This window comes from Onychomys torridus, chromosome 15 (genome assembly GCF_903995425.1).
Source record: "Onychomys torridus chromosome 15, mOncTor1.1, whole genome shotgun sequence".
NCBI lineage: Eukaryota > Metazoa > Chordata > Mammalia > Rodentia > Cricetidae > Onychomys > Onychomys torridus.
Window position 1 is genome coordinate 36168115 of NC_050457.1, and position 24435 is coordinate 36192549.

The window sequence follows — 24435 nt, forward strand, 5'->3', positions numbered from 1 at the left end:
TGTTGGCCTCCGAAATCTGGAAAATACTTGTTTCCTGAACACGGTGCTACAGTGTTTGAGCAGCACAGGCCTCTTCGAAACTTTGTCTTCGAAGGAACTTCCAGCAAGAGACGCCCGGAGAGGCTGAGCCCAGGAGCTTTGCAGATGTGGGTGCCTCTCGCACCCTGACTCCCGTGAAGCTGTGAATCCTCCTCAGTTCCAGGCTGTCTTCAATAAATATGTCGTCTGAAAGGTCCTAAAGCTCCTGGTGGAGTGGTCGCACCTGGAAATTAACGACAAGGCCGCCGGGCACCTCCAGTCCTAGCCAGTGGTCCAGTTCCCGCTCCACCTCTCCAAGGAGGGGTTCTGCATGAAGAATCTGAATTAAATGATGATGACAGAGCCAACTTAATGTGGAAGCGCTATCTGGAGCGAGAAGACAGCAAGACTGTGGACCTATCTGTGGGACAGTTGAAAATCTGCCTCAAGTGCCAGGCCTGTGCCAGGCCAAGCTCCACCACCTCAGAGGTTTTCTGTGACCTGTCTCTGCCCATCCCCAAGAAAGGATCTGATGGGGGCAAAGTGTCTCGGGGGAAGTTTCAGCCTCTTCACTAAGGAAGAAGATCTAGAGTCGGAAAATGCCCCAGTGTGTGACCAGTGCCCGCAGAAAACACAAAGTACCAAAAAGTTGACAGTACAAAGGTTCCCTCAGGGGAATAAAACTTACAAAAAGATCTTGAAAACTAATCACGAGAAAATAATGCTCGATTCCACTCTTGCTTTAGAAAGACTGCTTTCTTTCTTTTCTTCCGTCACCAAGCAGTCTAGAATTTCAAGTCACTATTCAGTGTTTGGTCTTCCTGCTATTCCTAATGGGAGCGATTTCTCTCCCTCTTTCCTTGTTATAACCTTCCTAGATTCTCAAGCTGTACTGAATAGGTAGCCACTGAAAATTGTTGATTATGTTGCCATGGCTACTTTTTTTTTTTTCAGAACATTTGACTTTATTCGTTTTGATTTTCCAAAGAACTGGGCCTTGAAAGGGTGTGTTTCTTTCCAAGATTGTCTGGTGGTGCATACCTTTAATCCCAGCACTAGGGAGGCTGAGGCATCCGGATCCCCATTTCAGAAGAAATACAACATGAGAGACCCTGTCTCTAAAAAGACAAATAAAAAGTACTAATGAAAACGGTTGTATCGAATTCTCCCACGGATTGGCAAAAATAGACCAGGATAGTTTTTAATATTACGTCTGTGTGCGTTATTAAGCGTTAGTGAGGAAAGTTTCTACTAGTGATAGTAAACTAAAAATTAATACTTTGCTGTTGTATGAAAATGCCGGCATGCTCCTGTCTTGCCATTCACTGTCCCCTGTGTATGAGATGCCCTGTTCTCTCGGATGCACAGACGCTCGGTATCGTCATGCAGGATCTTCTCAGACTACCTACTCAGCCCCAGGCTTCTTGGCGCTTTTCCTTAAAGCTCTTTTCAGGACCAACCTTAGAGCAAGCACCTGTGATATGTTAGTAATTCCTGATTCTAATGAGTTGGAGTCTTGGGGGCCCCAAATTATCCTAATCCATTTGGCTCCTGAGCTTCCCAAAGTAGCAAAAGCTACAGTAAAAGGGATTTATCTGGAAAGACTTCTAAATGTTTGGGGTTCTTGAATTCAGATACCAAAAATTCATTTTCTACTTATGTATCTGTCTCCTTTAACTGGAGTATCATATATGTTCTTTAAAGTTCTGTATTACTGCTGTGTCCCCAAATCCTATAGTACTTGCTGGCACACACTGGGTGCTAGTAAAAAATAAGTGGTGAGGGTCAGTGAGATAGCCCAACAGGTAAAGGCACCTGCTGCCAAGCCTGAGGACCTGAGTTCAATCCCCAAGACCCATTTCTGACCACCACACTCATACTGTGACATGCACATTTAAACACACACACACACACACACACACACACACACACACACACACACACACACACCAAGTAAAGATTTAAAGAAATAATTACTGAATAAGTAAATATGTTTATTTTACTTCCTCCTAAATCCCATTAAAATAAGAGTAAAGAGAGACATGAAAGCCCAACTCGGAAACAGTGGGGCAGCCGAATGGGAAGCCAGAGCAAACTATGAGAGGTAGACAGGTAGCCTAGGTGGAGCTTTTCAAAGAAAAAAGTGCAAAAATTTTTTGATATGTTGTATAGATTGAGAGGAGAGAGTTTATAATTCTTGACTAAAGTTTGAGGAGGAACTAGTATTAACTAGATAATTAAGGGACTAAAAAAGGAAGTTATTTATTTCCTCCAGAAAAACAGGTCAATGAAAAGAGTTTTTATATAAAAGGAAATGAATCACAATGCAGTCCTTGGCCTACTATGAATTCAGTCATAATCATAAAAATAAAAAATTGATCTTTCCAATCCAAATTCAAAGTATGATTATTTAGCACTTCTGATGCCCATGTTTATATTATAAGCATGCACCAACAGCTGGCTTATTCGGTGCTGAGGACCAAATCTAGTTCTTTCTTCACGCTTGGCATGCACTATTAGTAGACCTGAAATTGCAATTAAGATGACATTTCTGAGCTAGGTATAGTGACTCGTACCTGTAACCCTAGGACTTGAGCCAGAGGGATTGTCATAATTTAGAGGTCAGCCTGGGCTACATAGTGAGACTGTCTTAGTTAGGGTTTCTATTGCGGAGAAGAGACACCATGACCATGGCAATTTTTATAAAGGAAAACACTTAATTGGGGCTGGCTTACAGTTCAGAGATTTAGTCCATTATTGTCATGTCAGGTGACTTGAGCCTAGTAGACCTCAAAGCCCTCCCCCACAGTAACACACTTCCTCCAACAAAGCCACACCTACTCTAACAAAGCCACACATCCTAAAAATGCCACTCTCTTTGGGCCATTTTCTTTCAAACCACCACAGAGACCTATCTCAAAAAAAAAAAAAAAAAGAAAGAAAGAAAGAAAAAAAAGCCCTCACAATTCTTTGAAACTGACTTCACAGAGACTCTAGATACTAGTTTACTGTGGTGTGTGTGTGTGTGTGTGTGTGTGTGTGTGTGTGATGTCTGTTGTGTATGCCACACAAAGGCCAAAGATGACATCAGGTGTTTTCCTCAATTAACCTCCAACTCTTTCTTGAGACAAGGTCTCAAATGAACCAGGCAGGAGCTTGTGAACTGGATTTGACTAGGCTGGCTGTCTAGGTAGACCTGAGGATCTTCCTGCCTTCAATTCTCTAGTGCTGAAATTACATGTGCACTAAAACACCCAATAATTTTGTTGTTGGGTTGGTTTTTGGTTTTTTTAAGCGTGTTGCTGGAAATCTAAACTGAAGGCTTCATGATTACATAAAGTGCTTTACTGACTGAGCCTCCCTGACCCAAGCCCCCGGTTTGCTATTTTCATAACATTATTCTGTTCCAATATAATAAGAACATGAAAAAATTTTTCCTGCTCAAGTATTTTGAATAGTTATGTTGAAAGCAGACTGCATTTTTTGTTTGTTTTGTTTTGTTTTTTGAGACAGGGTTTCTCTGTGTAGCTTTCCTGGAACTCACTTGGTAGACCAGGCTGGCCTCGAACTCACAGAGATCCACCTGGCTCTGCCTCCCGAGTGCTGGGATTAAAGGAGTTCGCCACCAACGCCCAGCTAGCAGACTGCATTTTTACCACACCCTGATACCTAATAGTATCTCTAAATAAAATAGAGCCCCTATTTTACTTTCAAGTGTATGCTCTACTCTTTGATTTTTATTTGTTTGTTTAGGAGCTTTAATATTGTAGTAGACTATTCATCTGCAAGAATGTGTAAGTTTAATTTCCGCAGACTGCATCTATCATCTAGCCAGCATCCAGATCAAAACCCCAATTACTAGATCTTCTCATTCTCCCCAGCAGTCACTGCCTCCCTGTAAGAATGACACACCAAAGATTGATTTTGTGTGCTTTTTTATCACCACATAAATGTAATGTGTACTGTATATATAGTGTATATTCTTTGAGGTCTGGCTTTTTTCAGTTAGCATTACACTGTGAGATTGACCCATGTTGGCAGTGTTATAGGTCATCGTCATTATCACTGCATTGTATAGCTGCCACAGTCTGTCTTATCTTTTGCTATTTATGAAGATTTGAGTAGTCTCTAATTTTTTGCTATTAGTTTCATTTTTCAGTACTCTTCATGCTCATATATCTTGGTGAACGTATGGCTGCCTTCTCTTGGGTACAAACCTCGGTCAAAGAATACGCTGTGTTCTGCTTAAGAGACGTGGGACAGCTTTTCACAGTGGGCATGTGCACTCCATCCCCCGACGTTGTTTATGGATTGTAGCTCTGCAGCTCCTCACCAGCACTTGACTTTTCTTCTCAACTGGCTTTTCTGATGCATCTGTGTTTGCTAGATTGTGGGTCTTATTTGCATTTCTCTGATGGCTAATGAAACTGGCACCTGTCTGATTGTTTAAGTGAGGTTTCTCCATGTAACCCAGACAGACTCGGACTCCTGGTCATCTTCTTGCCTTAGCCTCCCTAGCGCTGGGATTACAGGCATGTGTCATACCCAGCAAGGTTTCACTTTTTCATATGCTCCTAGACATGGATCTGCTCTCTAGTAAAGTACTTCTCTGAGTAGTTTTCTATTTTTCGTGTTTTAACTTTTATTTCTTTGTATATTCTGGATATGAGTACTACTTTATTAGATACATGTACTGAAACTCTCTTCTCCCTAGCTCCACTACTTCCTAGTGTTGGAAATCAATCTTAGGGCCTTGTATATGCCAAGCAGGCACCACAAGCTCATCCCAGAACTAGCTTAAATCCTCTTCTGATACACATTTTCAAAAGAAAAAAATTAAGTAGTTTGAAAATGATCAGATGTTTAGGACTCCTTAAAATTCTTTGTGAATTTATTTGTCTTCTTTAATTACAATGGAATAATCATGGCATGAATGTTATATTCTTTGAAAAGGCATATTGGGAATATTCCTCAGTGTGTGTGTGTGTGTGTGTGTGTGTGTGTGTGTGTGTGTGTGTGTAATAAGAGTGAAAATTAATCATCTCAACTCTAAAAACAGTTTTAAGTAGAATTTTGTTTGTATCCATGGCTGAGAGTCCTTCAGTTCTGACAATAGTGTTCCTGCTACATGCCACACAGTGTTGCATAAAACATGACCCACTGCCCTCCAAGAGACTCCAGATGAGCAGTAAGACAATTGATGGAGTAACAACTATAAAATAAAGAGGTACACAAGGGACACTGGAGTACAGAGGGATTGCATATACAAGAGGAGGCAGAGAAGTGATCTCAGAGGAATCTATTAAAGGCTGAAAAGAGATCTCTAAATGAGAACTGGAGAATTCTCAGAGGTATGCCATGCACAGTGAAGGCCTGAAGTAACATGACTCGTTTAGGAAATTATGAGAATTTGAATGGCTCAATTAAAAGAATGCTTGTTGAGAAAATGGTAGGAAGCACTAAAAAGCAAGAACTGGACTGAAAAGCCTTCTCTTTTAAGCTAAATATAACTCTAAAGGCCAGTTATGACTCCCTCTTCCTCCTCCCACGCTTCCAAGATTGGCTTTTATGTCTTCAGAAGACCAGTAGGGCGAAGGAAGAATAGCCCCATAGTTCTCTGTTTGAAAATGCCATGGTGAAATGCTACCCAAAAAATGATGAGGTCAGGGGTGCTCTTCCCTCCTTTTAGTCACTCTCAATCAACAGTGGAACACTGTCAGAACCTTTGGGGCTCAGGGGCCACTGTTTATCCAGTGCTCGCCTGGTATGCAAGAGAGCTTGGATTTGATCCTCGGCACTGTATAAAATGAAATATGGTGGCACAGGCCTCTAATCCCAAAGAGGTAGTAGATACAGGAGGATTATGAAGTTCAGGGTCATTCTCAAGTCCATAGTGGGTTTGAGGACAGTCTGGGCTACATGAGATCCCATCTCAAAACAAAAAAGAACATTTGGATCTAACATGAACACAGCACAGATGGTAACTGAAAGCTTGGTAGTAAGTGATCGAGGGCTCTAATCTCAGTTTCTCAGAGCACTTTCAACACCAACTGGATCCATTTCAGTTCTCTGGGAAGCAGGTACCGAAAGAGGGTTAGAAGAGCAAGAAATAAGGGATTAGGAACAAGACTAAGCCTGGTTGAGATATGTAGGAAGAAAAGGAAATGGATTTAACAGAAGTAAACAAGAAAGTTCTGGCCAGCTACTGGGACCCTCAATGCAAATATTGCCTCTGGAATAGTCTAGAGATACACAAATGTGCCCACACTCTAATACACTGCAAGCTCAGGGTTGGCTAGTAGCTGGTAGGGTGGGAAAATGGCTAGTGTAGGATCAGGGCAGCAGAGAGCAGAGGGCTGCAGTGAGAAATCATCAGCTAACAGTCGCCTTGCTTAGGTTCTCACTTAAAGGAAGATCTGAGTGTTGTACTTCCACGGTAATGTGTCAGAGTACTTTAATATATGGCATGTAGAAATGAAAGTACTCAGAGGCCAAATTAATGTCTGTTTTGCTAATGTGAATGGAATCATTTAATTTTTTTTTCTTACGGCTTCTAACCAGTTATTATATAAGAAAGATATTGATGGGGCAGGGCAGCCTTTTGAGACAGGATCTTCCATTAGCTCAGGCTAATCTGGAATTTACTAAATAGCCCAGACTGGCCCCAGACTCCCAAGTGCTAAGATTACAAGCATGAACCACTATGATTGGTGGTTTTTTTTCTTCCTATTTAGCTGCTTTACTTTGGATTCCAGCTAAAGAGTTTGTCAGTTACTCCTCTGTTAAAAATATCAGCAAGTAAATCCATCTGCACATGATTTTGTCATCATTTTCAAAAATAGCGCTTTTGCCATCATGCATGTGTAATGCTGTTGTTAACTAGAAGTGATCTCAGTTTATTAAGAGGTATTTTAGAAAGATTACTAAAAGAAGATTTTTAAAAACCAACAAAGGAAGAATTTGCCTATATGGTGAATTGCATTCACAGATAAAAATATGGACGAGAGCTGATGGACAGGAAGTATGCTAGCAGAGTAAGCCAGGCAGGCTTGGGAATGCATGCCTGTAACCTGAGTGGTGAACTCAGGAGGCTGAGACAGGGAGGGAAGCAAACAAAAAAGGGCGGGCAGGAAGCGGAACAATGGACTTTCATTGGCCTAGCCTCTACTTTTGTTCAGAGCTGCTGGTTGACTGACTCTTAGTGGATCACACTCCCTTTCCTAAAACAGTATAGCAGAAAGCCAGTAGACCCTTTCTACAGTTCTGCTCTTTACACCAAGCTGTCCCTGAGATGGCTCTCTACTTTGCCACATGCTTTGCTTAGACCTACCAATATTGCCAAGTCAGTTGTAGTCTGATTCCACATTGGCTAATTTTTCACTTACTTATTACCTGCCTCCAAACATTGGCTATAGAATATTATCTTTAAATAACTGTATTTATTGTGGAAAATTAAGCGGTTAATTTAAAATAAATCCTGTCAACTAGGGATAACCACTGTGATTCTGTCATAAATCTTTCTTTTCTCGAGTGCATAATCTACAGGGGCTTATGTGCGTTTTAAAAAACAAAAGCAAATCATGCTTGACTTGCTGCTTCACCCAAACATTTGTCCTGGTTTTAAATACTGTCTCCCACTGCAAACTATATCTCAGTTTAACCAGTAATATTTTTATGCAATGCAATTTCACCCAAGAAGCCATTTTCCCCTCTGTGATGCCTTTTCTAGAGGAACTTTTCAGACAAATTCAGGTATAGAAGAGTGGAAGATTGTAGTTCTAGACAGACCCTGAATTATTTCTAGTTGTGGGATCTCAGCTAGGGATAACTGAGAGAAAGGCACAGAACACACATTCCTTTACTCCTTTTCTTCCTCTTCTAAGTGCTTTGACCAAGTATAATGCTCACCTTGAGGGACTTTTGTAAACACTTGAATATTCTTATTCCCTGAGGCAATAATAATAATAATAATAATAATATAAAGGGACTGATTTTAATGGATGCTAGTGCTCATTTTCTCCTCATAATTTTAACATTTTTGGTTTTGTCTCTTTTTCTCCTAGAGATAAGATTTGAGTTTCCACAGCTGACTGGAGTGCTTACTCTTGCTTTCTTTATTCACAATTGTATTATCACACTCTTGAAAAACAACAAGAACCAAGAAAATAACGTGAGTAGTTAACAGAGAAACTGACCTTGGTATTTCCTAAGAATAAACTTAATCAATGTTTGAGGCACTTTATATTCTGAGTAAAATTATGCAACTTGTTTCTACAGCTTAATTTATAAGCTTAAATTATAGATCAGTGGTCAAGCATATGAAACTTGTAGATAGTAATATTTTAGGCTTTGCAGGCAACATGTTCTTGATACAGCTACCCAATCCTGCTGTTGTGACGTGAAAACAGCTACAGACAATGGATAAACAAATGGGTGGTGTCTATGTTTCAATAAAACTTTATTTCAGAAACAGACAGTGGGTCAGATTTGACCCATAGACCAGATTCTGTAGAGAATCTACTAAAAAAATAAAGAGGTATAGCTAATAACATTCCAATAGTAATAAAAAAGAGAATAAGAAGACAAGAAAAGGAGAACAAAAAAATAGATGTGAAAAAGAAACTAAATGGCAAGCTAGTAAATTTAAACCCAGTTACACTGATAATTACACTAAATATAAATGGTCTAAGAACTACAATGAAAAATTGTCAAATTTGATAAAAAATAAAATTAATTATATGATATCTTTAAGAAACGTTAAGCCAGGCCGTGGTGGTGCACGCCTGTAATCCCAGCACTCGGGAGGCAGAGCCCATTGGATCTCTGTGAGTTCGAGGCCAGCCTGGTCTACCAAGTGAGTTCCAGGAAAAAGGCGCAAAGCTACACAGAGAGACCCTGTCTCGAAAAACCAAAAAAAAAAAAGAAAAGAAAAGTAAAGAAACGTTAAGAATACTATAAGAGTGTAGAACACCTGTGTTACTAGCAGCACAAATGATAATACCAGAGTCAAAGAGGAATGATTATATTGTGATCTCATGGACTAATTCGCTTGGAAGTACCATGTGACATATATGAAATCTACATTTGAGTAAATGCCCTAATGAGAATAAGTGCATACTGTGTTTCAATTAGATTTGGCCATTTACTAAAACTATAAAAGTATTAGTTAACAGTCAATTTATTCTTAGTTACTCATAATATAATATTACAAATAAAGTACTGTCTAGTTGATACTGTTAGATCATAATGTTCTTCATTTGTGTTCTTTTTTTTTTAACTTTCCATGTTAAGACTGCTAGTTTTCATAAGCTTACTTGTGAGTGAGTCTCTAAGCAAGTCATCATGCATTGCAAAGGAAGTGCTGTGTTTTCTGTTTACTCTGCTTTAATATCAGGTTATACAGAAATTATTCATTGAAACACAATCATTCTCACTTAGAAAGAAAGAAGGAAGGAAGGAAAGAAGAGAGAGAGAGAGAAAGGAAAGAAGGAAAGGAAGGAAGGAAGGAAGGAAGGAAGGAAGAGAGAGAGAGAAAAAAAAAAGAGAATATAATAATCCTGAGTCCATATTCACCCAGTGATAAAACTTTAAAACTTTAAAAGTGAAGTGGGCCTGCAGGATGGCACAGTAGATAAAGGTGCTTGCTGCCAAGCCTGACTACCTGAGTTCAATCTTTGGGATCCACATAGTGAAAGAGAGAACTGACCTTGGAAAGTTGTCTTCTGACCTTAGTACACTGTGGTGTGTGTGTGTAAAATGTAATTAAAAATTAAATATATGGGGCTGGAGAGATGGCTCAGAGGTTAAGAGCACTGACTGTTCTTCCAGAGGTCCTGAGTTCAATTCCCAGCAACCACATGGTGGCTCACAACCATCTGTAATTAGAACTGATGCCCTTTTCTGGCTTGCAGGAATACATGCAGGCAGAACACTGAAACTTAATAAATAAATAAAATCTTTAACAAAAAAAATTAAATATATGAAGTACCAACAAACTGAAAGTAGACAAACCCACAATTATACTTGGAAATTTTCTTTCCTTCTCCTCAATAACTGGTAGAACAAATAGACAAAAACTACAAGTGTAAGAAGCATGAGAAATGCCATGAACCTACTTGACCTAACTGACCTTTGTAAAAGTCCTCTCAGTATCAGAGCGTATATTCCTTTCAATGCACAGGAACACCTACAAGATAGGGTCCATGCTAAGTCACAAAACAAGTGTTAATAAATGCAAAAGAGAATTATGTCAAGTATGTTCTCTAGCCATAAAGGAGCAAAAGTACAAACTAACAACTGACATTGGGGATTTCCAAATAAATGAAAGTTAGCCAACATCTTCCTATATAACCAGTGAGTCAAGGAAGAAGTCACACACACACACACACACACACACACACACACACACACACACACACACAAATTGAAGGTTACTGAAAAATGAACATTCAGAATACCGAAATTTATTGAATTGTCCCTAAAGCTATATTTAGAGGGACATGTACAGCCATAAATACCCACATTATAAGAGTAAAGTTGTGGAATCAAAAGCCTAACCTTCCTCCACTTCCCAAGTGCTAGACAGAAGGATCAGGAATTCAAGGTCATCCACCACTACATAGTAAGTTTCAGGCCAGTCTGGGCCCATGTAAAACCACGTTTTTGTTTTTTGTTTTGTTTTGTTTTTAAGTAGTTTACCAGTAAAGTCTTTTTAAAAAACAAAACAAAAACAAAAAAAACAAGGTCTCATTATGCAGCCTAGGCTGGCCTTGAACTCCCAGTGATCTGCCTCCTGAATCCTAGGATTAATAAGGAGTTAAATTGTAGGCAATTCTCACATTGCATGGTTCCTACATGCACAAATTTAATTACTGTAGTTCAAATTACAAGTCCCGATATGGTTCAAATTTCAGTTAGCCCAGGATTGGAATTATGAGCCTGGTGTAGAATAATAGTTACTGTCCTCAGTTCACAAATCACTGTGTAAATAACAAGCATACATCATGATTAGTGACAGATCACATCACTGCTTTCAAAATCAGCCAGCATTTGGTCACTTGCATGTCATTCACAGTCTACAGAACTGATAATTGTGTTGCCCCCTCAGCAACAAACATGATAATTTATAAAGTTGATAACTGAAAAAGGTGAATTGCAATAATCAAAAACAGCAATGATAAAATGAAATTTCATTCAGACACAAATAGAGTTGTAAAAGAAATAGCTGACTATAGAAAAGTTGACACTTTTCCATTTGAGAGGCGTTTAGGGAAAGCAAATTTGGAAACCGGTTTTCAAGACAAAAAGAAAGATGTCACAGCAGGAGTGACTGCAGAAAGCTTCACATTAAAAGAACTCTTGGAGAAACCTCACCATATTGGAAGCCCAAAGGTGAAAAGTTAGAAGCCATGCAAAGCTGGAGAATGACATGTCACTGAGGTCTTGGAAAGATGCTTGCTACATATCATAATCATTCAATAAAAGGAGGCAAGTGTTAGCTCAACTTCGCATCTTACATCTGCAACCCAACACTGGGGAGGTAGAGGCAGGAGGGTCATCCTTAGCTACATAGTGAGTTTCAGGTCAGCCTAGGCTACAGGAGACCTTGTACTTAAAAACCAGGTCAGGAAGGGGGAAGTGTAGTTCAAACTAATATTAAGTTTAAAAAACAAAATATCTAATGTTCAATGCTTCTGACTCATTCATTTATTTATTTGTTCATTTGTTGCAATGCTGGGTATTGAACCTAGGGCCCTATGCATGTGGGCAAGTGCTACACCACTAAGCTACGTTCCCAGGCCCCTTGTTGCTGATTTTGTTTTATTGTAATACTAAATAAGCACCTACTTTAATATTTTTTCATTTCCTTCTCCATTTGTAGCAAATACAGTTTAATGTTTTGACAAAACTTGTCAAAGCTTACATAACTATCATAATTTCTGTCTCTGTAATTGATAGTCACAGCTTCCTGCTGCACAGTAATTTGTACTGCATGTGGAGATTGCCAGTGCTTAACTTTAGCTCCCAAAATTCCCCAGGAGAATTGGTTCTCTAGACAATCAGGCCTGCTTATTTGGAAGGGTGTGAGCCTTTTCATGGGAAGCTGAGAACTGGATAGAGACATGGGTTTCTTGTCCCGGGGCTGAGGAGGCCTCTGTCTATCTTGTTACCACAGTGAGGAGCCTGCAGATGTAGGTCAGTGGTTCAGCTCCTGCTTAGCACGTGTGAGGCGTGAGTTTAAGAGCCAGCGGCACATACACAGAGCAAAGTAGAATGCTGGACACCATGAGTTTCTCCTTCTGCTGAGTTGGTCAGTGAGGGCCTTGTAAAACTAGTACATGTGTTAGGTGCACTAATAAAATCTGTCTCCAGCTTTTGTCATTTATAGAAAATAATTTTTAAAGAAAGACTTAAAGGCCAGTGCTTAAATGGATTTTTTCTTTTTATTGTCTTAATTATGACTAGTATGAAGTGAGTCTAACTTTTAAAGTTTTTTTAATTTTTAGTTTTCTGCAACTGTTTATTTTGTGTGTATACAAATGTCCTATGTATACATAGAGGTCAGAAACAACTTGGGGGAATCATTTCACTGCTTCTGTCACATGGGTGCTGTGGATTGAGCTTAGGTGGTGAGGCTTGGCAACAAAGCCTTTACCTGCTGGCTCTGCTCTAACTTTTCTATAAAAGCAGTTGTACTTCATTTTAAATGTTAGTTGCCACAAAGAAAATGAACATTTATGAAGTACCATGTGCCAGCAGCATCCTAACCACTCTAAATGGATGTAAACATATCATGTGTTGCTTATACCCAAACTAGCTTCTATATTGGCATAAATCAAGCTAGATGGATACCATACTATTTGAGTTACTTAATGATTACATCTTATAAGAGCTTTCCACTAAATAATTTCACTAAAAAAGTGTCCAGTTAATAGCGAGACACAAAATTTGGGAGGATTAAAGTCATAAAATAGCAGAGTTGTGAAGACATTTGAAACTAGAATGCCGGGTCATTCCCTCCAATGTGCCCGAAGCAGGACCTGATGCCTGGGAGGGATCCCAGGCGCTTGCGAAGGGTCCTAAAGCCCTGAGCAGCTGACTGGTCCAGGTTTCCAAGTTTGACTTTCCTTTCTGAACTTTTGTCACTAGATATCACTGTGTGTGTGTGTGTGTGTGTGTGTGTGTGTGTGTGTGTCTGTGTGTGTGTGTGTCTGAACTGTATATCATTTCTATTCTTTAAAGCATACTTGACCAGAAAAACATCAGGGGGTTGAAAATGAACTTATCAAATGCATGGTCTATGTGGGTGTGTGGGTTCGCCTCCTGATAGTTCTTGGTGAGTCAGACCTCATGCAGAGCCTTCTGTGTAGTTTTGTTGTTTGATTTAGTTGTTACAAGCTTTGATTTCTAAAGTGGTTCAACATTATCTTCTATCTCATTGGCCATTCCTTCTTTCTTGTCTGAGTCTGTAGATCCTTGGCCACACATCAGAAGTTTTTATGTAAAAGTTTGGGGTAGAGCTGTACAGTTATTGTCTGTCAGTTTTCTTAGTGAATGCTCTATGAACAGTACATGGAACAAATAAACTGTGTGTGACAAACAGAAGTGTTCCTTTTGACCTTGCTGTAAATCTCGTCCTCAGTCGGAGGTGTTCTTCTGCATGTCTCTACTTCCTCTGTCTTCAGCCATCCCTAATAATGAAGCAGAGTAGGGTGCAGGATTCTTGACATAGGTGCATCACCACCTCATACTGTGCTTTTATCTCTTTTTAAACATACTCTTTGCTTAGAGCCTTTCCTCCCCCGACCTCCTTTAAGAGAAGTCTCAGTGTAGCCCAGGGTGGCCTCAAAGTCATTGTATAGCTGAGGATCATTTTGAGCGCCTGATTCTTCTTTCTCTATCTCCCAATTGCTGAGGTTACAGATAGGTACCATCATACTCTGTCACCCTAATTTTCCATAACATAATTTTTCCTACCCTTTTTCATGAGATGGGGTTTTAGGAAGCTATATTTTAGGTCTCGTACAAAGATGATATAGGTTTCAAAAAATAGCAAGCCCCCAATTTATGCATGCTATTCGTGGGCAGCATGATTCCCAAATCATGCTGAACCTCAGCTGCTTTATAATGAAAGTGTCATTTCTGTTCATCAGTAGTTCCATATGAAAACAGACACACATCTCCTGTCTGAGCTGTACTCAGTGTGTGCTGAGTATGTGTAACAGAGCTGTTCTAGAAGGCGTTTGTTTTCTTGTATCTCTAGTTGTGCTTTTGTGTTATATTCTTTGTTACTCATTTTTGCCTCTTTTTTTTTTCACTATTAATATGGTTTAAATACCTGGAGACTAGTAAACTTTTCATCATAGTAGCTGAGTGCACACAATTTGGCACCAGAAAGATCTTGTTGGAATATTGGCTTCACCAAACTACTCACCATGTAAAAGTTTTGTGACTTAAACTCAGCTGTAAAGAAATGGACTGCAGCTACATCATAAGGATTTATGAGGATCAGATGGAATGGCCCGCAGGGCTTAGCACAGATGCTGGCATCTAGAAGTCGTTAACAGATGTGTGTATTTTATCTATATCAAGTGCCTGCCATCATTACCAGGTATCCCCTGACAAGACCACAATGCCCACGGGTGGGTAAAGGGCATGGAGAAGAACCACTCTGGAGACAGTCACAGGGAACAGTGTCTGCTTTGTTGAATGTGAGCAACTACATACATAGTGGAAACCTATAGCCTGTGATTATTTAGCACATTACCTCGGATTGGATAGTGAGTGCTCTCAACACCAGGGTCTCTATGGGGAAGAAACACATAAAAAGAGACATGGCGAGTGTAGTTTGTCTACAGGCCGGCTACCAGTTACTAACACTCCTTCAGAATTCAGTGTTCTGACTTCTGGGGCACGGTGTGCCATGCTTCTTATTTAGAAATGCAGTGTGCCAGGTAGGCTGGCTGCCAGGTCATGTCTGTATTTTATCCTACCAGTTTCTGCTATGTCCCAGGTATTGGGAGTATAAGGTCTGTGATAAAATAACTATTAAACTTGGCTGTTTTTTAATGTCAAGGGACATCTTCCCACTCAAGAACTTTTTTTAAAATAATTGATAATTTGGGGAACTGGAGCAATGACTCAGCCTTTAAGTGTGTGAACTATTCTTGTAAAAAATCCAAGTTCAATTCCCAACATCCACACTGGGCAGCTCACAACTGCTTGTACCTCTAGATCCAAAGAATCCAACACCCTCTTCTTACACACACACACACACACACACACACACACACACGCACACGCACACGCACACACACACAATTTAAGAATAAAAGTTAATGGTGAATAGAACATAAGCATTGCTGCACTTGGCAAATGCCCTGAGAACAGGGGAGCAGGGAGGGAACCCTGTTTTGTTGGGAGCCACTGGTACCGTAGCCTTGGAATCATTCTCGTCCTGAAGTTTCACTTAGGTACAGGTTTTTATAGGAGGTTGGACTAATGTAAGACAGTCAGGTGTAAGTTAAAGACTATCAGTGAAATCTTTCCCTTCTCCCTCTCTGACACAGTTGTTTTCCCCTCCATTCTCTCTCTCCCTCTCTCTCTCTCTCTCTCTCTCTCTCTCTCTCTCTCCCCCCCCCCCCCCGTGTGTGCGCGCGTGTGTGTGTGTGTGTGTGTGTGTGTGTGTGTGTGTGTGTGTGTGTGTGTTATACATTGTATGTGTATGTGGAGCCCAAGGTTGAAGTTGGAATCATCTTCAATTGTTCTTACCTCTTCACTGAAGCAGAATCTCTCAATCAACCCCAGATCTCACAGATTGGACTAGTCTTGCCAATCATACTGCTCTGGGGACCCCATCTCTGCCTTCCAAGGCCAATTTGGCATTGATGTGGGCTTATGAAGATCTGAACTCCAGTGCTCATGCTTATGTGACAAGCACTTTAACTACTGAGCCATCTCCCCAGCCCCTCCCCCCAGGATTTTCTTTTCTTAAGGGGCTATATTGGGCTGGACAAATGGCTTAGCAATTAAGAGCATGTATTGCTTTCTCAGAGGATCTGGGTTCAATTCCATTAGGTAGCCCACAACCACCTGTAACTCCAGCTCCAGGGGTATCCTTGGGTACCAGGACTCATGTGCTTCCATAAACACACACACACACACACACACACACACACACACACAAACACACACACACACACATAATAAATTACTTTTTAAATGAGGCTGTCTTAATTCTTGAGCCAGCTTGAGAGCTTGAGTAGGTGGAGACTGGAATGCCTTTGAAATGTTGTAATTGAAGCCATCTACTTTTTGATATGAAAATAGGCATTTCTCGATTTGTTTTTGCTCATCCCACACAAGAGTGTGGCACAACACCAGGGGAAACCAAATTCTAGCTGACCTGGGCCCTAGAGCTTCATGAACTAAAGAGAAAAGATTCCAAAGCCCCTTCCTAGACAGTAAGCTCTCACAGAGATTTGGAAGGGCTGGGACCAGTTTTCGTAAGCCTCTAGCTCCAGAGGCCTACCCACTATCTCCTTTCTGATACTGAATCCCTTGTTTGTTTTCAAACTGAATGGCAGTTTAGACTTGACCTTAAGATTTCTCATAAGTTCTTGTTTGCCTTTCAGCCAGATTTGTGAATCTCAAGTTTATAAAACACTGCTGTTGCTTCACCCTACTTTAGGAGTCATCCAGAAAAATCCAAAATGTTCCCTAATTCCAAGTGTCTGAACATTCTTACTGTTATCAAACTTAAAAACTGCATATAATTTTTTTCTAATCTGTTTTCCTAGCTTTCATGTAGTTTCTATCTAAAATGAATAGGCCTGTTGCTACGATCTAGTCGTGTTGAATTGTTTGGCTCCAACTTAAGTGGTAATGGAGACAATGTGCAGGCTGTGGAATCTGCTCTGTTTGGATCTGACAGCTGGCTGCTTTCAGTCTCTTGGAGCTTTTTATTTTGCCTGGACTGGGAGGGCGGGAACGGCAGTGGAAGGAAGCAGGCTGCTTTATTTAATAATCTGGGCTTGTTTGCTGATTCCGGGAATTAGCCTTGACCAGCTGCTTTTTCAATGTCCTTTCATTTACTGTTTAAGTTCTTAAAGCTTGTCCTTAATGTGTACTTGTCTACTCTTTAACCAGTGTCCCTTCTTTATTAAATATGTTTTCATATGTTCCACTCCTGTTGCCTCTGCATACTTGGATGATATTAGCTAATTTACCAAAAAAGAATTTTTAACATTTCATAGGTCAAACCAAAAGTGGCTTATACTTTCTTATTGTCGTTATTATTATAATTAATTTTTAATTGGGCAAATGTTACCTTTTGAAACAGTCATGTTAAACCATAGTTTATATTAGCTCCCAAAGTCTTCTAACAAGTAGTTTAGTAATCTACATACTCTAGACAAGTTAAAAAAAAAACAGTAATTAAATATATATATATATATATATATTGCAGTCTGTGAAAATTAGGAATTATGTACACACACACAAAATAAAAATATAAATGTAGATTTATTTGTTGGACTCCTTGCTTAGTGTGTTTGAATAAACGTGCTGTAATGTCTTCATATTGAGTGAGCATTTTATTCTGTTTATGTGCAGGTGAGAGATCTGTGCATTGCTTATATGCTGGTGACACTGACTTATCTCTATATTGGCTTCCTGGTCTTTGCCTCATTTCCTTCACCTCCATTATCCAAAGATTGTATTGAGCAGGTAAGGCACCGTGTGCACTTGTGTGACATTGTATGTGGAGCCAGGAGAACGATACAGGAGCAAGATCAGTCAGGCCTGGATTTGAATGCCACCCCTACTTCCCCGTCTTCCCCAAGTTTCGATTTTTTTCTTACATCAAGTAACACAGTACATGCAGGCTCCATTTGATGGAGTCTGGAGTAAGGTTCTGCATACTCTGCAGCTTGCTATGCTCAAAGGACCACTCTCAGGTACACACATTTCTCTTTGTATAGATTACTGTTACCAGTGTTCACGTGGATTTCTAAAGCCTCCACCGAGAAGCCACTGAAGTCCCTGATTTCCCAAAGCTTGCTTATGGAAATGTCCAGGGTGAACTGGTTTTAATTCCTTGGTCTTTAAGGACAGATAGGACTCTTGTTTAGAGACTGAGTAAAAAGCAGCAAAACAAAGCAAACGATTTAGCTATTAAAAAGTGAGAGCCGGAAACAGTAAGAGAGAAATCCTTCACTAAGCAGTTGTAGTGAAACTTAGAAATAGTAACATCTCAGGTATTAAAGAATTTCTCATGAAGAACAGCATTTCACCGGTGATTTTCTAGTCAGAGGAAACCCCTCTAGGAGACCAGCAATCATGTTTTAAGCCAGTTATAAAGTGTATTTCAGCAGTGTTGGTAGTGTTCTCTGCAAGGAGACAGAGCTGCCGCCATGTGATAGCAGGAAATGTTCCCTCTTCATCTTGTTGTTTGTTGTGGAAGCCAAGTGTTTGCTGCATTTTTCCTGATGTGAATAATCCCACATAAAGCCAACTCCCCTGGAAATAGGAATATTTGTGGTATTCATAGTTGAAAGGGCAAATGTAATTCTGAGTTATTAACTTTTGAGGATACCAGACTGGAATGAAAAAAACAAGCCAAAGTGTCAAAGTAACTCCTTTCTACTTGGTCTGCTGCAAGCATTGACCGTCCCAGGTGCACTCTCACGGCGCACACTCTTGGAAGTGCTGCAGTGTCGGTGGAGGAAAAGCAAGGGAGCTATCCAGTAAAGACACAATGTCGTGGGATTGAACTTGCCATTTAAATAAGTCAGGGACAAATTAACTTATTGCATATGAGCTTTTTAGAACTGTGTTTCCTGCACCGTCTGCTGTGAAGAATGAAGTTTTCTTTATTGTTTTAATATTGAGTCATTTTCAGACCAGAATTTTTATAAGGCAGAATATGTCAGTGTTGGTGTTTTATCAGTTTCTAAATATGTAATTTTGCTTTCTGTACTCACCTCTTGACAAGTAGTTAGCAAGTGGTTTGTAGACGGGCATCAGTTCATAAACCACTATTTGGGTATTGCCTGTGTTCACAATAAGCAGAAAATGAGGTGAATTAAAAGTACTGCATTGACATGACTCCGTTGTCTTTCTTGGATTAGAACTTCTTAGACAACTTCCCTAGTGGGGACATCTTGTCCTTCATTGCAAGGATCTTCCTGCTGTTCCAGATGATGACTGTCTACCCACTCTTAGGCTACTTGGCTCGTGTTCAGCTCTTGGGCCAAATCTTCGGTGACATTTATCCTAGGTAAGGGTTCTTCTCTTGACCAGCAAGATGTGCCAAGCAACAGGTGACTGTGCAAACAGGTCAGTTTAAAGTTGGACTGATCCTTCTGCTATAAAAAATGCCTAATGAAAATGGTTACTAAGGATAGATCACAGCATCCTTTTCCCAGAAGAACTTTAAATAGAGATGCCACTCCCTTGCCGGGACAACCTGGTGTCCATCCTTTCCAGGACAGCCAATTAGCCCTGGTGTCTATTAGTATCTATGGAGGATGTAACTGCTACTAAGTGCACCTTGCTAAGAGTTATTGGCACTTAGAACCTATGTTGCTGTGGTGCTCAAGACAGCCAATGCTCTTAATTACTGATATTAATACATATGTTTTGGGGTTTTTTGTTTGTTTGTTTGTTTGTTTGTTTGTTTGTTTTTGAGCTGAGGATTGAACCCAGGGCCTTGAGCTTGCTAGGCAAGGGCTCTGCCACTGAGCTAAATCCCCACCCCCATATGTGTTTATTAATAGCTGTACATTTCTATAGAAATGCCGAGTTGTATAGAATTGAAAGTGAGACATAGAATGAGTTTAAATTCTTATTTCATATATAACAAATTTAAATCACTCTGGGAATTTTAGCCTCTTAATGGGTCTAGAGTAATTGTGCACCCTTTTGAATAAGATCTGTTCAGGTAATTTCCCTGTAACATCACTGTGTTTCCAGGAGTTCCCCTGATTAAGCCTTACAGTAAATATTACATAAGTACCTAGCCTTATTTCATTGGGAATAAATTAGCTTTGAAAGGGTAGGTGTCTGAGAGAGGGTATGTATCACTGTGTGGCCAGAGCTAGCATGGAACTCATGATCCTGCCTCAGCCCCCCAAATGGTGGGATTACAGGTGTAAATGGAATACATATTTTAAAGGAAAAAGACTTATTAATATAATATAGGAAACATTATATTTATAATAACACACTAATCAAGACTTTAACTCTTAAGCATATTAAACAAACAGTTCCTGTTTGTAGTCTGTCCCCTCATGAAGTATTTCAAATCAAGAATACCAGGTATTCTTGATACATTGATACAATGTCCTCTTGTACATTAATGGGTAACAAGCTACGGTCCAAACACTGCTAATCTATTGGAGTTCAGAAAATACAAAGTTTCTGTTTGCTGCTCCATTGACTCTACTGGGTTTGTTTCACCAAACTGAAACAACCCAGTGAAGTCATTGATGAAATATTTCTGGGCTAATGTCTTTGGCCATTTTCTGTTTCATTTTCATTGGTTTTTTTTCCAGACAGGGTTTCTCTGTGTAACAACCCTGGCTGTCCTGGAACTCACTCTGTAGACCAGGCTGGCCTCAAACTCAGAGATGCACTTGTGCCTCAGCCTTCCGAGTGCTGGAGTTACAGACCACTGCCTAGCTTTTTTGTTTGTTTGTTTGTTTTGTTTTGTTTTCCTTTTTTCCACTATTCTAATAGTGGCCATTAGAGTGGTTTTCCTTCTTGGAAAAAAGTCTGAGATTTCCCTTTTGTGTTCACATTTTTCCTTCCCTGTGACAAGAGCAACATTGTCATTTGCCCTACATGACTGTACATGATTGTTTGAACTCAAGACTTCTTTGTTTTTTTTTTTTTTTTTGGTTTGGTTTTTCGAGACAGGGTTTCTCTGTAGCTTTGGAGGCTGTCCTGGAACTCACTTTGTAGACCAAGCCCGGTTTCAAGACTTCTTTATACTCTTCAATTTTATTGAGTATTACCAGGAGCTTTCATTTTCAAAAGTATATTATCAATATTTAATGTAAAAAAATAAAACTAGGCTGGGCGGTGGTGGCGCACACCTTTAATCCCAGCACTCAGGAGGCAGAGCCAGGTGGATCTCTGTGAGTTCGAGGGCAGCCTGGGCTACCGAGTGAGTTCCAGGAAAAAGGCGCAAAACTACACAGAGAAACCTGTCTCGAAAAACCAAAATAAATAAATAAATAGATAGATAGATAATTAAATAAATAATTACATAAAACTAATGATTTTAGGGTATTTATTGATTCCTTTAAAAAAATCAGTAAGTCTAAGCAGAGAGGCACACCTGTAATCCCATCCACCTTGGTGGTAGAGGCAGGAGAACCTCAAGTGTGAGGCCAGCTTGGAAAACAAATTCTTGAGACCCTGGCACTCCCCTCAAAAAATTATAAGTAAAACCATTACTGGTTAACATGAATAATAGTTTTATGAAAAATAACTGATTCCCTGGAACATTGTTGTACAGTTAAAAACTTTTTAATGTCTACTTTTCTGGTTGACAGTTGAAGTCTGTGTTTCTGCATTGTCTGCTATACTATTATTCCATTTAGATATGAGAAGAAAATTCAGCCTCATGTAGATGTATAGTTGGAAAAGAAGAGGGGCCTTTTATAGGCTTGTCAGATAATTGAGGATGTTCTTCATCTTAGGTGCCATGAGGAAACTTGACACAGCATAGCTCCTTGTCTGCACTATACAGTTGGGAAGCTGGTTGCCCTAAAACCCACCGAGCTCCCTTGCTTTTTGCTTCTCTGTCCCTGAATGAGTTTATGACATCATACTTGGTCAATATTGGTTCCCAGAGTTCTGTAGGTCTCTCCAATGTTCACACACTTCTTTATACATCACTAAAACTCACATCCATTAATATCACTACCAGTTTCATCCCAAAAAGTCTTTACATTTTGGAAAACCATCAGACTCACAGTGGCAAGTGCCAAGTTCTCCAAAATCCTAGTTTTTATTTGAAAACTTAGTTGTCACTGTCGGCAGTGAATACTGCCTTTTGTTTTCCTTAAATGACAAGCTCATCAGCATTCATTTATAGGAAGTGTCAGTTCGTCATCAAGTGTGGATGGCTGCTGTTTTGGCTGTTTCCAGAAATGGTAACATTTGTTGAGCCTGCCAGATAGTTTGGTCCAGCTCTGCTGGCAGCTGCCTTTCCTCAAGACATCCGTGTACTTGAGTGTGCAGATGTGCTTGATTGCTTCCCATCTGACCACATAGAACATTAACAAGGTACATACTCCAAGGATGAGATCCAATGCACTAAGCTTTTCTCCTTTCACCCATGGGTGGTGGAAATCGAACCCAGGGCCTGGAGCATGTTAGGTAAACGCCCCACTGAGTCATACCTACAGCCTTCTCATGGACGAAGTTAATAAGTATTTTTTCCTGTTTTATTTTCTCTTGAACGTGTTGGCAGTGAACTCTCCATCATAGAATACAGCTAGGTGCCTTTGCCCTTCTGTGTTCCTTTTGCAAAGCATGCAGTGTCTTGTACCGTTAGGAGAACAGTGTTTACCTCAAAGGCTTCCTGAAACGCAATTCATGGTCACACTTGGAGAACCAACTGCTGCTTTGGAAAATAAACAAAAGTTTTTCTCCTAGTAAAACAACAAAGGTCCAGCAAGTTGAAGGCTGAAATTCTAGGTGAATGATAACATCTCCACACCTAATATCTCTTTAACTTATCTAGATACATGGTAACGACCTACCGGCATAAATATTTTCCTTACTTTTTCATACATTGGCAATATCCTCTGCCATACCTTCCCACCCTCCACTTTTTTCTTTGATTTTCTTTGTTAGTGAAAATCCAACTAGCTTTTTTTCCAAATTGCTTAGATAATTCTTGATTATTTACATTAAAAAGTGATGTTATTTTTAATAATTTTTACTATTTTCTGTCAGATAAACTTGATTTCCTTGATATAGGGTTTTCTTATTTTTTTTATAAGTTCCTTAATAGGTTTCTTCATGGTTTTGTTTTCTCAAGATATTCCAAGCAAAATTATAGATAAAATGTGTACTCTAGTGCATACTACTAGTTTGCACCTAAGAAATTTTTTTATAGAATTTTTATAGAATTGGATAAAAAGGCCAATTTCACTGTCTATTTACCAGCATTGAGTAGTATATTTCAGTTTTGTTGACAAAGTAAAGACAATCATTTTAAAGGTGTTAAGAATGAATTTTAGCCAGGCAGTGTTGGGGCACAGCTTTAATCCCAGCACTCGGGAGGCAGAGGCAGGCAGAGATCTCTGTGAGTTCCAGGACATCTGTTACACAGAGAAACTCTGTCTCAAAAAACAAAAAAATGGAGTTGGGGATTTAGCTCAGTGGTAGAGTGCTTGCCTAGCAAGCGCAAGACCCTGGGCCCAATCCTCAGCTCCACAAAAAAAAAAAAAAAAAGAAAAGAAAAGAAAAGAAAAGAAGGAAGAGAAAAAAGAATAAATTTTAATTGTCCTAAAAATTGATTATAACTTAACCTGTTTTATATCTTTTCTTACCTTCTAGCATTTTCCATGTGCTGATTCTTAATTTAGTTATTGTGGGAGCTGGAGTGACCATGGCCTGTTTCTACCCAAACATAGGAGGGATCATAAGGTACACCCTGCACAGATGCTCTGCTGTCACTGTTGCTGCTGATGTTTTAACTGAATTTTCTGGAAGTGTTCATATACTGGTCGTGTTCAAAAATACTTTTTGGTGTTTGTTAGGTTGCTTTTTAAATTCCATTTTTGCTGATCTCCAAGAAGGAGCTCTAGAAGCCCCCTGTCCTGCAGCTACCTCTCTCTTTATTTTCTCATTTTCCATTGTGTTTCTTTTATCTGAAATACAAAGTTATTTTCAATATATATTCGGTGCACCCAGAAAGTCCTTTTTATGTTAACACCATGTCTGCCTAACTCTTAATACGTTTCTACTCAAAAAGAAAAAAGATTCAAAAAGCAAGAGTTTAGATCCAAGATGGCCCTTTCTTAATATCCTTTACTAAAGTAAAAAAAAAAAGGGGGGGGGTAGGAGTAATGTTGATCATACTGTCACTAGAAATGTGTTCAGAATAACCTGAGGCCTTCCTCTATATGAACAGCAGACTGAGTGAAATGGCTTCAAAATGATCTGATGTTTTCCTTGATTTAGACATCAGACTGAGTCACTCTTGTTAAGAGTTTTTCCTAAGAAGGTAGCAAGCAATAAAAGAAGAAAGTGGTGCCTGTGGGGGACAGTGTTCTGTGGTGCCTGTAGGAGACAGTGTTCTTTGGTGCCTGTGGGGGACAGTGTTCTGTGGTGCCTGTGAGGGACAGTGTTCTTTGGTGCCTGTGGGGGACAGTGTTCTGTGGTGCCTGTGGGGAC

The 24435-nt window shown here is 39.7% G+C and overlaps 1 protein-coding gene across 2 annotated transcripts in view; it reads left to right on the plus strand.

Moving 5' to 3' along the window:
• Slc38a9 (solute carrier family 38 member 9) overlaps positions 1-24435 on the plus strand; it is an 80829-nt gene that overhangs the window by 49126 nt on the left and 7268 nt on the right. For both annotated transcript variants that reach the window (XM_036207044.1, XM_036207045.1), the window contains 4 exons: positions 8082-8188; positions 17632-17745; positions 19149-19297; positions 23596-23685. In XM_036207044.1, coding sequence (XP_036062937.1) covers positions 8082-8188; positions 17632-17745; positions 19149-19297; positions 23596-23685 — 460 coding nt within the window. The remainder of the gene's footprint in view (positions 1-8081; positions 8189-17631; positions 17746-19148; positions 19298-23595; positions 23686-24435) is intronic.